This window comes from Chrysemys picta, chromosome 6, assembly GCF_011386835.1.
Source record: "Chrysemys picta bellii isolate R12L10 chromosome 6, ASM1138683v2, whole genome shotgun sequence".
In the NCBI taxonomy this organism is placed as follows: domain Eukaryota; kingdom Metazoa; phylum Chordata; order Testudines; family Emydidae; genus Chrysemys; species Chrysemys picta.
The window spans coordinates 116091179-116106936 of NC_088796.1; the positions used below are offsets into that span (position 1 = coordinate 116091179).

The 15758-nt window shown below is 43.2% G+C and overlaps 1 protein-coding gene and 1 long non-coding RNA gene across 3 annotated transcripts in view; one reads left to right on the forward strand and one right to left on the reverse strand.

The window, feature by feature from the left end:
• The window catches only part of LOC135972280 (uncharacterized), a 251559-nt gene that overhangs the window by 87573 nt on the left and 148228 nt on the right, over positions 1-15758 (reverse strand). The gene's annotated exons all lie outside the window — the stretch shown is intronic.
• Positions 7593-10321, forward strand: LOC135972275 (myb/SANT-like DNA-binding domain-containing protein 2). The gene is made up of 2 exons (XM_065549696.1): positions 7593-8513; positions 9574-10321. The coding sequence occupies exons 1-2, from the start codon at positions 7973-7975 to the stop codon at positions 9897-9899; spliced, it is 867 nt and encodes a 288-aa protein (XP_065405768.1). The 5' UTR covers positions 7593-7972; the 3' UTR covers positions 9900-10321.

Consider the following 15758-nt stretch of genomic DNA (forward strand, 5'->3'; position numbering starts at 1 on the left):
TACTGCTAGAGGGGGAGGTAGAAAGTAGCCCGGGGGCAGCCGACCCTAGTCTGGCTGTGGCACACCCAGAGCCGATGTCAGTGTGTTGTGGCCAGGATCCCCACTGAAACAGAAGCAGGCTGCCTGCTGTGGTTAGGGCCCTGGGCTGGGACGCAATGGAGTGGGTAGGCCTGCGTCCCCCCTGCCACCCCACTCCCGGGTAGCAGTCTCCCCCTCTTCCCAGATGCTCAGAACCAGGAGCCTGGGCTTGTTATTGAACTATTTGCTCAGCCCCTGCCTGGGGTCTGAGCTCCAGACTGTTTGTTTGCCGCCCCGCCCTGACCCAGGGCCCGGGCTTGTTCCGGAACTATTTGCTCAGCCCCTGCCTGAGGGCCTGAGCCCTTGACTATTTCCTGCCTCACCCGGCTAATTCCCCGACTCCCCGGACCTAAGTAGGGAGGCGGCCTGGCTCCCAGCCGCCCCATAGAGGGGTAACCCCAACCGAACCCTTCTACACAGACCTTATAAAATCTTGTTTTGTTGACTTCCACCTTCTGCCGAACAAGCAGTTGATATATATAAATGGGAACCATGGCGTTAAACCTTTTTAGTAAGAGACATCTTAGCACTCTCCTTATTCCTGTTTGACAACGGAGTACGTTGAAAGAGGAGAAAATGAATAGACGATCAGCTTATGCCAATCAGAAATAACACAATACTTTCTTATCTTAGAGGTTTCAATTTGAGGAGGTCCAGAGGAGCTGTAGATAAAAATCAGGAAAATGGAAACTTCCCCCCCTCATCCTACACACACACAACTAAGATTAATTATAACAGCAAAAAATAAGAGTAACAGGAAATGGAGAAATCATAACGGACAACTGCAAACCACCATCCCACCAGAACACACAAGCAAAATAGGATTCTGACACAGTAATGTTGATAATGCACTGAGAGGGAACACAGGAATGTCAAGGAGCATATCACAGGTAGGGCTATTGGCTGGTCTGGTGATTAGACCTGACTTTTTGTTTTGGGGGCTGAATAAAATAAATCTAATCTGTTCTGTTTGAATTTTAACAGATTTTTCTCATTCTCCCCCTCCCCCACCAAAATAAAAAAAAATCTAAATGTTCTAGTAAAATATTTTGTTTGTTTGTTTTTGGTTTGTTTGACATCATTTTTGGGTGTCTCATCTTTTTTTTTTTTTTTTAAAATAAGCAAAATTTTGTAATGAAACCCCATTTTAAAATGAAAAGTCAAAGTGTTTTGTTTCAGAGTCGCTGAAACAAAAAAATATTTCAACCAAAGAAAAAAATCCTTTTCCTTTCCTTTCCCCTGACCCGCACACTCCCAACAAAATTATTCATTGAACTCAGCCTGAATTTCCTAAGAGTTTCAGGTGCCCTGAAAAATGCGGGTTTTTTTGGTGAATTTTACTATTTGCCTAAAACATTTTGCCCAGGATTACTGGTAAATCACGTTCTGCTCACCAGGGTAAATTTGGAGTCACTGTAATGAAGCCAAAATAAAGATAAGGGAAACCTCAAACTTCTCCAACAGCAATTAAGTGGCCAATAGTCATTTGCTCCTTTGCAAATTTCTTCTGCCCATCAACCCCGTATCCACAAATGGTTTTCTAAGGCTAGGTCTACACTACCCGCCTGAATCGGCGGGTAGAAATCGATCTCTCGGGGATCGAATTATCGCGTCTTGTCGGGACGCGACAATCGATCCCCGAATTGACGCTCTTACTCCACCAGCGGAGGTGGGAGTAAGCGCCGTCGACGGGGAGCCGCGGAGGTCGATTTTGTCACCGTCCTCACAGCGGGGTAAGTCGGCTCCGATAGGTTGAATTCAGCTGCGCTATTCAGCAGTCAAGGACGTTCACTAACTTAAAGTATACTTACAACATTAATATAAAAAATAATACTGTAAGGTATGGATTAATCCTAAATACAATTTCTACAGTAAGGTTCTTACTTGCTGAATCCTACATTAGATATGTATTTAACACTGGTAGCCTCAAATATTATTGACTGGTTCTTCTGCATTTTTACAACTTTGCAGCACCTTCCAAAAATAAGTTTGTCATGGGGAATAGTTTGTATTATTATTGTCTTTCATTTGTCCTTTGTGTCTGTGTCCTTGTGCCTAAGTGCAGGTTGATTTTATCCAGCAATCTTTCCACCTCTTCCATCTCCCAAAAAATAGGTGCTTTCCCATTATGCTTTAGTTTCATCTCCGTAGAATACAAAATTGCAGCCTCTACCACTTCTTTCAATATTGCATTTTTCATTGGCACCATGGTTTGCTTCCTTGCTTGCACACAAGGATTCAGATTTGGAAAGGAAATAACTTTTTTCTCATTTTTGAGCAGCATTTGGCATTTATCTTTTTGGTTTGATAATTTGAATATCACAATTCTGCCAAAATCTCTATTCTCATTCTTCTTGTAAATATCTTCTGTATGCTCTTTTCAATATAAAACTGATCCATCTTCTCATTTAAATACATTGGTTTAGATTCTCCACTATGCTCTGGTGACTGCACCACTGGTGGCTCAAAGCAGTTGTTAACTTGGTTTAACTGGTCACACAAGTGGCTCAAAGTAGTTAGATCATATCAATGAATCCAACCCAGTTTTCAACAGCCAGATGTCTAGAAGTTTAATTAGATCTCCATATGCCATATTTTTCTAAAATCCTACCAACCTGATACTGCAAAAGAACTTGGAGAGTTGATCAATGTGTCAGTGAAGCTCATTGTTAAGTCTGACAGACAACCAAAATACTGCAAGCACAGAGTTGTTGATTATGCTCTAAAGCCTCTGGTAGCAGCTGATTTGGACCAGTTAGCGAATACTGGAGTTGCCAGTTTCAGACAGTGAACAGGATGCACCCATTCTACCAGTGATGAAAAAGGATGGCTCCGTCTGAGTTTGTGGAGATCTCATAATAACATTGAATCCAGTTCTATGTGCAGACCAGTATCCACTACCTTGTACTGAAGATTTGTTTGCTACTCTTTGTAGGGTGACAGTGTTTCAGTGAATTGGGTTTGCTCAATGCATACCTACAAATGGAGACTTATCCAGCATTTCACAAATATCTCAAAATTAACATACAAAAAAGCATATTTTGTTACAACAGGTTGCCTTTTGGTAGCACATCAGCACCTGCTTTCCGGAAAGCTAAGAATGAGATTCTGAAGGACTGAACAGAATTTAATGCTATTTGGACAACATCCTTGTTACAGGAAAAGATCAAGAGGATCATCTTCAGAACATTTGGAAGACAGAGTACATTGAGCCAAATGTGAGTTTATGAAACCATCAGCTGAATACCTTGGACAAGTAATTGATGCCATACGCTTACGTAAATTGCCAGAGAAAGTCAAGGTGGTTCCTTCAAGTGCTCCCACCAGAGAACATGCCACAGTTATGTTCATTCTTAGGATTGCTTAACTACTACAGTAAATTTCTGCCTAATCAGGCAACCATATTGGCACCTTTACATGAACTGTTACAAGCAAAGAAAAAAATAGAAATAGACTAGATAGTGAGAATGCACATTTAAGGAAGCAAAGAAAATGTTGACATCAGATGATGTTCCTATGCACTTTTTTGCCTTGCTACCTTTGTGATCGGCTTGTGATACTTCAACATATGGAGTGGGCAAAGTTCTTTCCCATATTTTTCCCGATGGCATGGAGAAACCAATTGCCTTTACTTCACATACACTAGCCACCTCTGAGAAGAACTATGCACAAATAGAGTCAGAAGCTCTTATCAGTATCTTCAGAATTTGGATTTCCCATACCTATCTGTATGGCAGACATTTTACCTTGCTGATAGATCATTGCTCATTAATTTCAATTTTTGGACTAAAACATGGAATTCTACCATTAGCTGCTTTTGTATGCAATGATGGACATAGCTACTTGAGTCTATTCAATTCTGTAAAGGGACTCAGCATGTCAATGCTGATTGGTTGTCAGGTGTGCCATGCACAAGCACTTGTCAACCCAAAGAAACTTTGGATAAAGTGTTCTCAGTTTGATGGAGAGGTTACCCATCATTAGCACATACATCAAAGAAACCATTGATGCTGATGAGCTTTCTCTTCTGAAGGGACTGGTATTACAAGGTACAGTGTTGGATCATAAGAAACCCAAACTTACACCATTTGTGTCATATCAACCTGAATTATCCATGACTTAAGGTTACATCTTATTGGGAATGCGAGTGATCATTCCAAAATTACTTCAGTATCACTTTTTGGAAGCTCTTCAGGAAGGTCAATTTGGCATTATACAGATCAAGGCCAGAGCCTGGAGTCATGTCTGGTGGTCAGGGATCGACAAAGACACTGAGATGAAGGCTAAGGGCTGTAGTATGCGTTACTGAATTCAGCAAGATCTAGGCACAGCTTGTCTACATCCTTGGTCATGACCTCAAACTCCTTTCATGTATTCATGAGGACTTTGCCAGACCTTTAGAAGGTTATACGTTTTTGGTCATAGTTGATGCCCATTCAGAAAGGCCAGAAGTTTTCAGAATGACTTCTATTACAGCTACCAAGACCATTGGACCTCTTCAGACCTTGTTTAGCCAATTTAGTTTACCATCACAGTTGGTGAGTGACAACTCTGTTCAATTCTGTTCAAAAGAATTTCAAAAGTTCCTAGCTTCAAATTGAATTCAGCACATACCTTCTGCTCCTTAACACCATGCTATAAATGAATTAGCAGAACACTCTGCACAGACATTTAAGAATGCCTTAAGAGCTAACAAGTCTATTTTGAGTCACCAACAGAAACTGGACAGTTTCTTGCTTGTCTACGGGAACACACCACATGCTGATACCTAGGAGTTACCTGCAACTCTTTTCTTGAAACAAACTTTGTGGATCTATCGGGACCTGCTATGGCCTCATGTTGCCTCATGTGAAGCCAAATCCCATGCTATGAAAATTGATCCATGTGAGACCAGTCATCTTTGTTTTAAAGTCGAAGACTTAGTGTGAGCTCACAACTAATGGATATCTGGAGAAACTCTAAAATGCTTGGGGCCTGTTTTGTTCATTGTAAAACTATCTAATGGTATTTTATGGAAATAATATATGGATCAGCTGTAGCCTCAACCAGTACCAAGTCCAGGGATATTCCAGTAGTGCTTTCCGTTCCTCCAGTGGAACCTCCTTCCATTGAAACTCCTAATTTTGATGACTTGGTGGAAGAAAATTTGGTACCAAATCCAGTAGATTCCATATCAGATGAAGCTGATACCTTACCACTAACTGTTCCTATTGTTCAGGACACTGCCACATCTCCATCACCACGTAACCCCCAAAAAGTGTGAAAACCAGTTGTGCTCTTGAATGTATAAACTGTTTAGTTAATGAGTTGCTGATCAATCTAATCCTAATCCAGGGTAGAATAATCCCTTGCAATTTAAGAGTCTGTGGTAGTGGAACCACAACATTTAGTTAGGTTATATAGCATTTTATGTAGTCATGTAAATGATATGTGTATATATATATATATATGGAAAAAAAAATTTAAAGTAGGGTTGAGGAATGTGATTCTTGTCATTTAAAAGATTTGAGCCTTACACACTCCCTAGTGAAAAGCCTCACGTTCACGTCACTTTCTGTTTTGCAGCCAGAACATTAAAGTCTCTGCAGCGGCCAGCTGTGCTGCTATCCGCTCTCCCTGTGTCTATCACCTTCCCTGCTGGGTCCAAATATAACACCCGAAAATAGAAAAGTACACAGGTGAGTTTTGAAATTAGATTTGCGTTGCTTTGTTATGATTGGCCAGATAAGTCATATGGCTTTTTTTTTTTCATTCTTGGATTGGATGAGCATGCAAATACATTTGGCACCACTATTTCAAATTTGGTTTCTGCAGCAGTTCTACATAAAATTTTAGAATTCACTTTCCATAAACATTGGCAAAATGTAAAAAAAATCACACAAATGCTCATGAAAAGGGGATACAGAAGGGATATTAGCATGACAAAAACAAATTCATTACAAAAATTAAGTGAATACTTGCAGAATACTTTTTTGCAGCATTTACTCAGCTTCTGTAGTTTCTCTTTTGTAGCAGGGCTTTCTGTACTGCTATTAGAGTCACCTCAGTAGTTAGTAAGGAAAATAGCTATCTCCAATTCAGCACAGGTCAAGTGTGAAAACTAGTAACCTGAAGAAGTGAGGGTATTTGCCTGATCAATCCCCCGGGACATGTTATAATTCAATGAGAAAAAGGCTCATATCCTTCACTCTCAATATATAGGTGATAGAGGGGCAGGAATTAAGGACCTGAGGATTATGATATCCTTACATTGGTACTAACTTAGTATTCAGGCAGTCCCATTGAAATCAACAGGACTGCCTGAGGTGTAAGATATTTCTCAACGTGTGTAAGAGTATCACAATCTGCCTTTAGATGTTTTCTTGCGATCTCTCCCCACCCCCACCCCTCATTTAAAGGTAGTTTAATAGGTAGCCATCTTATAAATGTCTGCAAATGACAGATCTCTATTCATGCACACGGCAATAACACTGTAAAGGTGAACAGAATTATTTTGGTCTAATACATAATTTTACGAAGGACTAAAACTGTACCATATAGTACCTAACAGCATTATAAATAAGCCGTAAAGTTCACATAAAATGTTATAACTTGGTTTCAAAGGTTGCAGTGAGTCCTTTTCTATGTCCTGAGAGGACTACTCATTAAATCTACCTAATTAGGATATTTCTATCTAGATCCATAATGCATAATGTACCTCATACATGGCACACGGCTTGGTTTCTAAAACTAGCTTTAATTCTGAATTCCATGAACAGCACTTGTGACAAGGAGTAAAACTGGATATAGCTGTCTTGGCTATTTCGTTTGATTAAGTACATGGAAGAAAATGTTATTTTCACACAGCAAATAGAAATTCTCATTTTAAAGACTTGCCATAAATAATGCATGTGATATTAACCGGATGTGTCCAGGAAAGGAACTCAAATACTGGGACCTGCATACTCAAGTTAGCTTAGGGGCATAAAGGATACCCACTTTTGCTTAAAGCCATACCACCATGAGCTGAGCTCATCAGGTTTCCTTGCACTCATTCCCGTAACCTGGGTGTCATCTTCAACTCAGACCTCTCTCTGGATCCTCACATCCAGGCTTGCAGATTAGTTCTGCATAATATCCCTCAGATACAGCCTTTTCTATTCAGCCACATAGCCAAAACTCCCATCCAGGCTCTCATCTCAGATCTCAATTACTGCCACACCCTTTTCAATGGCCTTGACAAATGCCCACTCATAACCATTCCGAATGGTGCTGCAAAGATTACCTTCCTTTCCCATAACTTTGACCGTGTCACCCCTCTCCTTGCATCCCGCCACTGGCTCTCTCTCCTTTATTTTACAAACACAAGCTGTTTATTTTCACTTTCAAGGCCCTTCACCACAACCTATACCCACCTTACCAATCAGCTCTCATTCAGTATTGGAAGTTCAACTCCCACCCCATCCCATCCCATGATGCCAGCCCCCCTTGTCCACTTGTTAAATTTTAAGACGAGGAAAACTCAGAGGCTAAGGCCTGGTCTACACTACGACTTTAATTCGGTTTTATCAGCGTTAATTCGAATTTACCCTGCAACCGTCCACACAACGACGCCATTTATTTCGAAATAAAGGGCCCTTTAAATCGATTTCTGTACTCCACCCCGACGAGCGGAGTAGCGCCAAAAATCGATTTTAACATTTCGAATTAGGGATAGTGTGGCTGCAATTCGATGGTATTGGCCTCCGGGAGCTATCCCACAGTGCATCATTGTGACCGCTCTGGACAGCAATCTAAACTCGGATGCACTGGCCAGGTAGACAGGAAAAGCCCCGCGAACATTTGAATTTCATTTCCTGTTTGCCCAGCATGGAGAGCACAGGTGACCACAGATAGCTCATCAGCACAGGTAACCATGCAGGCCGATAATCGAAAAAGAGCACCAGCATGGACCGTGAGGGAGGTACTGGATCTGATCGCTATATGGGGAGAGGATTCAGTGCTAGCAGAACTTCGTTCTAAAAGACGAAATGCCAAAACTTTTGAAAAAATCTCCAAGGGCATGATGGAGAGAGGCCATAATAGGGACTCAGATCAGTGCCGCGTGAAAGTCAAGGAGCTCAGACAAGCCTATCAAAAAACAAAGGAGGCAAACAGTCGCTCTGGGTCAGAGCCGCGGACATGCTGCTTCTACGCCGAGCTGCATGCAATTCTAGGGGGGGCCGCCACCACTACCCCACCTGTGATCATGGATTCCGGGTCGGGGATAGTCTCATCAGCTACACCTGAGGATTCTGTCGATGGGGGAGAGGAGGAGGAGGAGGATGAGCTTGCAGAGAGCACACAGCACTCCGTTATCCCCAACAGCCAGGATCTTTTTCTCAGCCTGACTGAAGTACCCTCCCAACCCTCCCAAGCCAGTATCCAAGACCCTGACCCCATGGAAGGGACCTCAGGTGAGTTTACCTTTTAAAATATAAAACTTGTTTTAAAAGCAAACGGTTTTTAATGATTACTTTTCCCTGAGGACTTGGGATGCATTTGCGGTCAGTTCAGCTACTGGAAAAGTCTGTTAACGTGTCTGGGGATGGAGCGGAAATCCTCCAGGGACATCTCCATGAAGCTCTCCTGGAGGTACTCCAAAAGCCTTGCCACAAGGTTTCTGGGCAGTGCATCCTTATTCCGTCCTCCATGGTAGGACACTTGACCACGCCATGCTTGCAGCAAGTAATCTGGTATCATTGCCTGACAAAGCCTGGCAGCGTATGGTCCCGGTGTTTGCTGGCATTCAAGCAACATCCGTTCTTTATCTTGTTGTGTAATCCTCAGGAGAGTGATATCACTCATGGTAACCTGGCTGAAATACGGGAACTTAATTAAGGGGACAGAGGTGGCCGTTCCTACTGGGCTGTTTGCCTGTGGCTGAAATCAATCCTTCCCTGCAGTTAGCCAAGCGCAGATGGGAAATTGGCCCTGAGCTTTTCGCGTTTGGCTAGCAGGGATCTTCCCTGTTACCAGCCACGCGGTGGGGGGAGGGGTAGCGTGATCATCCCAGAGAATTTATGGCGGGAGGGGGGTGGTGGGGGGGGTTAGTTTGGTTCCTGCAGGGATCTTCCCTGATACCAGCCACGCGGTGGGGGGAGGGGTACAGCGATCATCCCAGAGAATTCATGGCAGGAGGGGGAGGGGGGATGGTTAGTTTGTTTTCTGCTGCTGCTGAATGTTAACAGAAAAACCGCAGCACTCTACGGGCTTTGCTTGGTATGTGGGAAAGGAGGGCGCAGAAGCTGTAAGACAATGGCTTACCATGGCCGCATGCAAGCCGAATTCTGTTGCCCAGACCTGTGATCTCTAGCAGCAAAGCCACAGGCACTCAGTATTAAGAGGCAAAATGCGACCTTGCACAGAAATCACATGTGCTATGTAATGTGAATAGTGTTGGTCACCGTGAAAGAGTATAAGCATTGTTCTGCAAAATGTATCTTTTTAAACAATTCTTTTTCCCCCTCCCTACAGCAGCTGCAAATTCCTCAAGCCTCCCTCTTCCATCCCGAAGGCTATCACAGATAAGGCGTCGTAAGAAGAAGACGCGAGACGAGATGTTTGCAGAAATTATGGAATCCAGCCACAGTGACAGAGCTCATCTGAATGAGTGGAAGGAAACGGTTTCAAAGTATAGGAAAGAAGCCAGTGAACGTGAGGACAGGAGGGACCAACGTGAGGACATGAGGGACCAACGTGAGGACAGGAGGGACCAACGTGAGGAGAGGAGAGACGCTCGAGACGAGGTGGCGGCAGGAAGATCAGAGGAGGCAGGATGCAACGCTGGGGCTGCTGCGTGAGCAAACAGACATGCTCCGGCGTCTGGTGGAGCTTTAGGAACGGCTGCAGGAAAACAGACTGCCGCTACAGCCCCTGTACCCCCCTCCCCATGTTCCATATCCTCCTCACCCAGACGTGTAAGAACGCGGGGGGGGAGGCTCCGTACACCTTCCCATTCCACCCCAGTGGACAGCCCAAGCAAAAGGCTGTCATTTTTTTAACCTTTTTTTAGTGGCCTTTTCCTTCCCACCGATCCTCCTCCCAAATCCCACCCGGGTTCCCTCCCTCTTTTTCTAATCTATTAATAAAGAATAAATGATTTTTAAATGATAGTGACTTTATTTGGTTTGAAAGCAAGCTGGGGGAAGGGGGAGGGTGGGTTCCTTACAGAAAATGAGTCAATAAAGGGGGCAGGTTTTCATGAAGGAGAAACAAACAGATATTTCACACTGTGGCCTGGCCAGTCATGAAACTGGTTTTCAAAGCTTCTCTGATGCACAGCGCTTCCTGGTGTGCTCTTCTAATCGCCCTGGTGTCTGGCTGCGCGTAATCAGCAGCCAGGCGATTTGCCTCAGCCTCCCACCCCACCATAAAGGTCTCCCCCTTACTTTCACAGAGATTGTGGAGCACGCAGCAAGCAGAAATAACAATGGGGAGATTTCTTTGGCTGAGGTCAGAGCGAGTCAATAATGAACGCCAGCGACCTTTTAAACGGCCAAATGCACATTCTACCACCATTCTGCACTTGCTCAGCCTGTAGTTGAACAGCTCCTGACTCCTGTCCAGGCTGCCTGTGTATGGCTTCATGAGCCATGGCATTAAGGGGTAGGCTGGGTCCCCAAGAATAACTATTGGCATTTCAACATCCCCAACAGTTATTTTCTGGTCTGGAAAGTAAGTCCCTTGCTGCAGCCCTTTAAACAGAGTAGTGTTCCTGAAGACGCGAGCGTCATGAACCCTTCCCGCCCAGCCCGCGTTGATGTTGGTGAAACGTCCCTTGTGATCCACAAGTGCTTGCAGCACCATTGAAAAGTACCCCTTGCGGTTTATATACTCGGTGGCTTGGTGCTCCGGTGCCAAGATAGGGATATGGGTTCCATCTATCGCCCCACCACAGTTAGGGAATCCCATTGCAGCAAAGCCATCCACTATGGCCTGCACATTTCCCAGAGTCACTAACTTTCGTAGCAGCACCTGAGTGATTGCTTTGGCTACTTGCATCACAGCAGCCCCACCGTAGATTTGCCCACTCCAAATTGATTCCCGACTGACTGGTAGCTGTCTGGCGTTGCAAGCTTCCACAGGGCTATCGCCACGCGCTTCTCAACTGTGAGGGCTGCTCTCATCTTGGTATTCTGGCGTTTCAGGGCAGGGGACAGCAAGTCACAAAGTTCCATGAAAGTGCCCTTACGCATGCAAAAGTTCCGCAGCCACTGGGAATCGTCCCAGACCTGCAACACTATGCGGTCCCACCAGTCTGTGCTTGTTTCCCTTGCCCAGAATCGGCGTTACATGGATAGAACCTGCCCCATTAACAACATGATCTCCAAAGCACCGGGGCCCGTGGTTTCACAGAATTCTGTGTCCGTGTCCATGTCCATGTCCTCATCATGCTTGTCGCTGCGCTGCCGCCGCCGCTGCCTCCTCGCCTCGTTTTTCTGGTCCTGGCTCAGCATAAACTCCACGAGAACGCGTGAGGTGTTTACAATGTTCATGACTGCTGTCTTGAGCTGAGCGGGCTCCATGCTTGCCGTGGTATGGAGTCTGCAGTGTTCACCCAGGAAAAAAGGCACGAAATGGTTGTCTGCCGTCCGTTGCTTTCATGCAGGGAGGGAGGGAGGAGGTGAGGCTGTACCCAGAACCACCTGTGACGATGTTTTTTGTCCCATCAGGCACTGGGATCTCAACCCAGAATTACAATGGGTGCGGGAGACTGCGGGAACTATGGGATAGCTATGGGATAGCTACCCAGAGTGCAACGCTGCAGAAATCGACGCTAGCCCCGGTACTTGGACGCACACCGCCAAATTAATGTGCTTAGTGTGGCCGCATACATTTCGATTTTATACAATCTGTTTCCCAAATTCGAATTATATAAATTCGGATTAATCCCGTAGTGTAGACATACCCCAAGTTTGTGTTGGTGATTCAGAAGGGAGATTTTCACACAGGCTTACCATTGGCTTCTCTCTAGTCCACTGAAATCAATGGTTACATTTCCATTGCAGATCTAAATGCTCCCATTGAAGTACGTCAATTTTGAAAAAAACTCTTTCATAAAAACCAAAATTTCCTCTCAGGGCTGGACTACATGAGAGAGTTGCAGCAGTTCACCTTAGACCTGGTCTACACTTAAAAATTAGTTTGATCTATTTATGTTGCTTGGGACCTTGGCTGATTTCATGCCCTGAGCCCTGGTCACTGTAGACTCAGCTAGGTTGACAGAAGAATTTTTCCATCAATCTAGCTATCATATCTTGAACAAGTGGATTAATTATATTGATAAAAAAAACTTGTCAACGTAGGAAATACCTACACAATGGCACCATAGTAGCTCAGGTGCAGCGGTGTAGTGACTGTAGCGTAGAGATACCCTAAAGATGTGATTTTAAACTGATTTAGTGAAACCAATGCAAATCCTCATAGCTTGGTTGAAACCAGTTTATTTTAGTTGAGCTTGAGTCAACTGGGAATAAATTTAAACTAAAACAAAATAAATTGTGGAAGCTGAAATAAGGGGGTGATAGGTTCTGAGTATGTAATCGTGATATATCTGGCATTACCCTCATGAATAGGAACATTAACTTTGGTGTCCTGACCATATTGCCATTTGGATAATTGTATTCTTGCTTCCCAGATTCCTTCTAAATTTCCATTTGGATAAAGCATTCGTTCTCGCTTCCTTTCTTAAGTATGTGTAGTTTAACACGTGTAGGGTTTTCCTCAGCAATCTCTGCATTAAAGTGGAGGAAATTATTTTTCCCCCTCACTTTTTTACTATTTGCCACTGGGGGGGGGAAAAAGGTGGGAAAAAATTGTGGCTTTTTTAAAAAATGTGAAAATTTCCCTACAAATTAAACTTTTTTTTTTTTTTAAAGACAGTGTTGACAAAAAAACTTCCACAGAAATTCATGGTCATCAAAAACCCATTTTTTGACAACTAGCAAAAAAAATAAATAGAAAAATTTCAACCCAGTCTAGTCTGCTCTTTAATAGTGTGTGCAGGCTGCCATCAGAGCAGTCTTAGATCCTAAGACAATCACCAACCTCATTAAAGCCCATGGCTATGCCACGCAATATCCTTCAGGCTCAACACAATGAGTATTCAAGCCCCTTTGTGTAGTAAAAACAGCTGCAGACTCCCAAGGCAATAGGTCATGTGGCAGGCCAGAGCTAACCCAAGGTGTCTGTGAGGGGCTAGGAGATTGCGTTCTGACTGTGTATGTGTTAGAGCCAGAAAGCCAGAGTCGTTGTGTGCAAGACCCTGAGGATACCTGTATACAGCAGCTAGGAGATATGATTCCTGGCTTGGGTAGACATAAACATGCATACACAGGAGAAAGCAGTAAAGATAGCAGTGGGGCTGCAGTGGCATCAGCGGCAGCTTGGGCTAGCCACCCGAGTACAGTTCTTTCCATCACCCTGGGTACACACTCAGGGGGCTAGCCCAAGCCGCTGCCCATTCCCCTACAGCCACACTGTTATTTTTAGTTCGCTAGCTCAAGCAGAGCTAGCATGTATCTCTCTACCCGAGCTGGGAATCACACCTCCCAGCTGCAGTGTAGGCATATCTTAAGAGGAAGCAGAGGGACACAACTTATTAGGCACACAACTCCCTGGGATGGCAGACTTGGGGATTTTGAACAAGGAAATTACCTGCCATTTGTTTGTTTCCAGTGCGTTAAGAGAAGCAGAACTATGCATATTTTAAAAAAAAACAGAATTATCAAAGCAAGCAGAATAAACGAGACTATACCTCACTGATTAACATTACAGTAATCTAAATTTAGGTGAGCAAAAAATCTTATGTAGCAAGCAAGAAAAAGTAACGCAATTTCCTTCAAAACCCTAAATTCTCCTACCTTTAAAATAGAGTGTGCTTTCTGCAAAGTTTCTGTAATAGAGGAGAGCATATGGTAAAGCAGCAGCCCCAGTGACACACAGGCGAGTCCACTTGGGAATTATCAAACAATCTCAAAAATCAGATATAAACACCAAAAACTAGCTCTTTTTCATCCTGTGAGAACAAAGGGAGCTTTGCATGCATAGAAATGCTTACAGTTTTGGCCTGTGAAGCATATTTTTGACCCCTAGACACAGTTTCATAGAAACTCTCGCTTTGAATAGCAATGATCCAGTCTAGCAGAGGGTATATCCACACAGTCCACAAATGACTACATATTCTTCCAAATGTTTAAGAGTTACACTGGGTATATCGTAGCAGATGAACAGAAACAGAGCAAGTAAGTTATTCTGCTTAGTAAACACAGCCTGGCAAAAATATAATGTAGATAGTGTGCAAACCAGAGTTATTGCTGTTTCTGTATGCAAAGAGAAACCCCATACTGTCAGTCTGAATGACTTTTGATGTATTAATGAAAAGGCAAGAAGGAGCCCATGGGGGTGTATGGCCATAGTTATAATGTATATCTCAAAAGTATATATGTATGTTTAAAAATGTATATAGATTGGGGGAGATTTTTCAAAGGCAAAAATGGCAGTTAAGCACCTAACTCATTGATTTTTCAATAGGAATTGTGTGCCTAACTCCCTTAGGTCCCTTTGAAAATCCCAGTCTAGATTTGCATGTCACTTTCCTTTTTAGGCAATGATCCTGCAATTAGATGGGCTCGTGTTTAATCCGGTGCTCATGCAGAGCCCCGTTGACTTCAGTGACTCAGAGGTGCAGGGGTCCATCTGCATGCAGGTCACTGCAAGCTCTGGGCTTTAGCTTGCAGCTCCTTGGACAGGGACCATGTGTTTGCATAGTACCTAAAGCAGTGAAACAGTGGGGCTCTGAACCAGACTGAGGCTTGTGAGTGCTCCTGTAATATAAATATTTAATCATAATTGTTGTGCTGCTCACAACTAGCACATTGACATTCAGAACAGCCAGGTGTCTTCTTGCTAGATACTATAGCTGGTTGAAATATTTATTTAATTTTTCGTGAAAACTGGCCTATTTACTAAATGTACCAGTGACTTTTTTGAAAACAAACAAACAAAAATGATTTCGTTCCTTGAAAATATTTTTTTTCATTGAAAAACTGAAAACTTTCCATAAAAAAATAAAATAAAATAATGATTTTCCCCTTACAGTCCCATGACATTTTATTTTATTTTTGTGGAAAGTACTTACTTTTTTCTGACCAACTCCGCTATATGCACATGCAGTGAAAGCGGAGGTATATCTGAATGAACCTTAAATGGTTTGAGACTTTGGATTGCTCAAGGATCTAAAAAATCCCATCTCTGCAGAATCAGACAGGGAAAGGCAGGAAAACCTCCTCCTTTAAGAAATGTTTGGTCCTACTGAGATAGCAAATGCTGCCAGGATAACCTTTCATTCTAAACTGTATTTCAGCATTTCTGCTGCTGGACCTGGCTAGACCCAGATAACGCCAAAGCATGTGTAAATAAGAAATAAATATTAATTTAACATGGATCTGAGCTTTTCTGAAAACTCAGTAAAGATTTATTTTTCTATGGAAAACTGGGTTTTCAACTAAATGAAATTGTTGTGAGAAGTGTCTTTCTGCAGAAAACTTTGATTTTTTTTTCCTGAAAAATCAAATAATCTGAAAAGTAAAATATTTTGATTTGGAAATGTTACCACGGTGCCTCATGGAAACTGTATTTTGGTTACCTCGGGTCCCTGT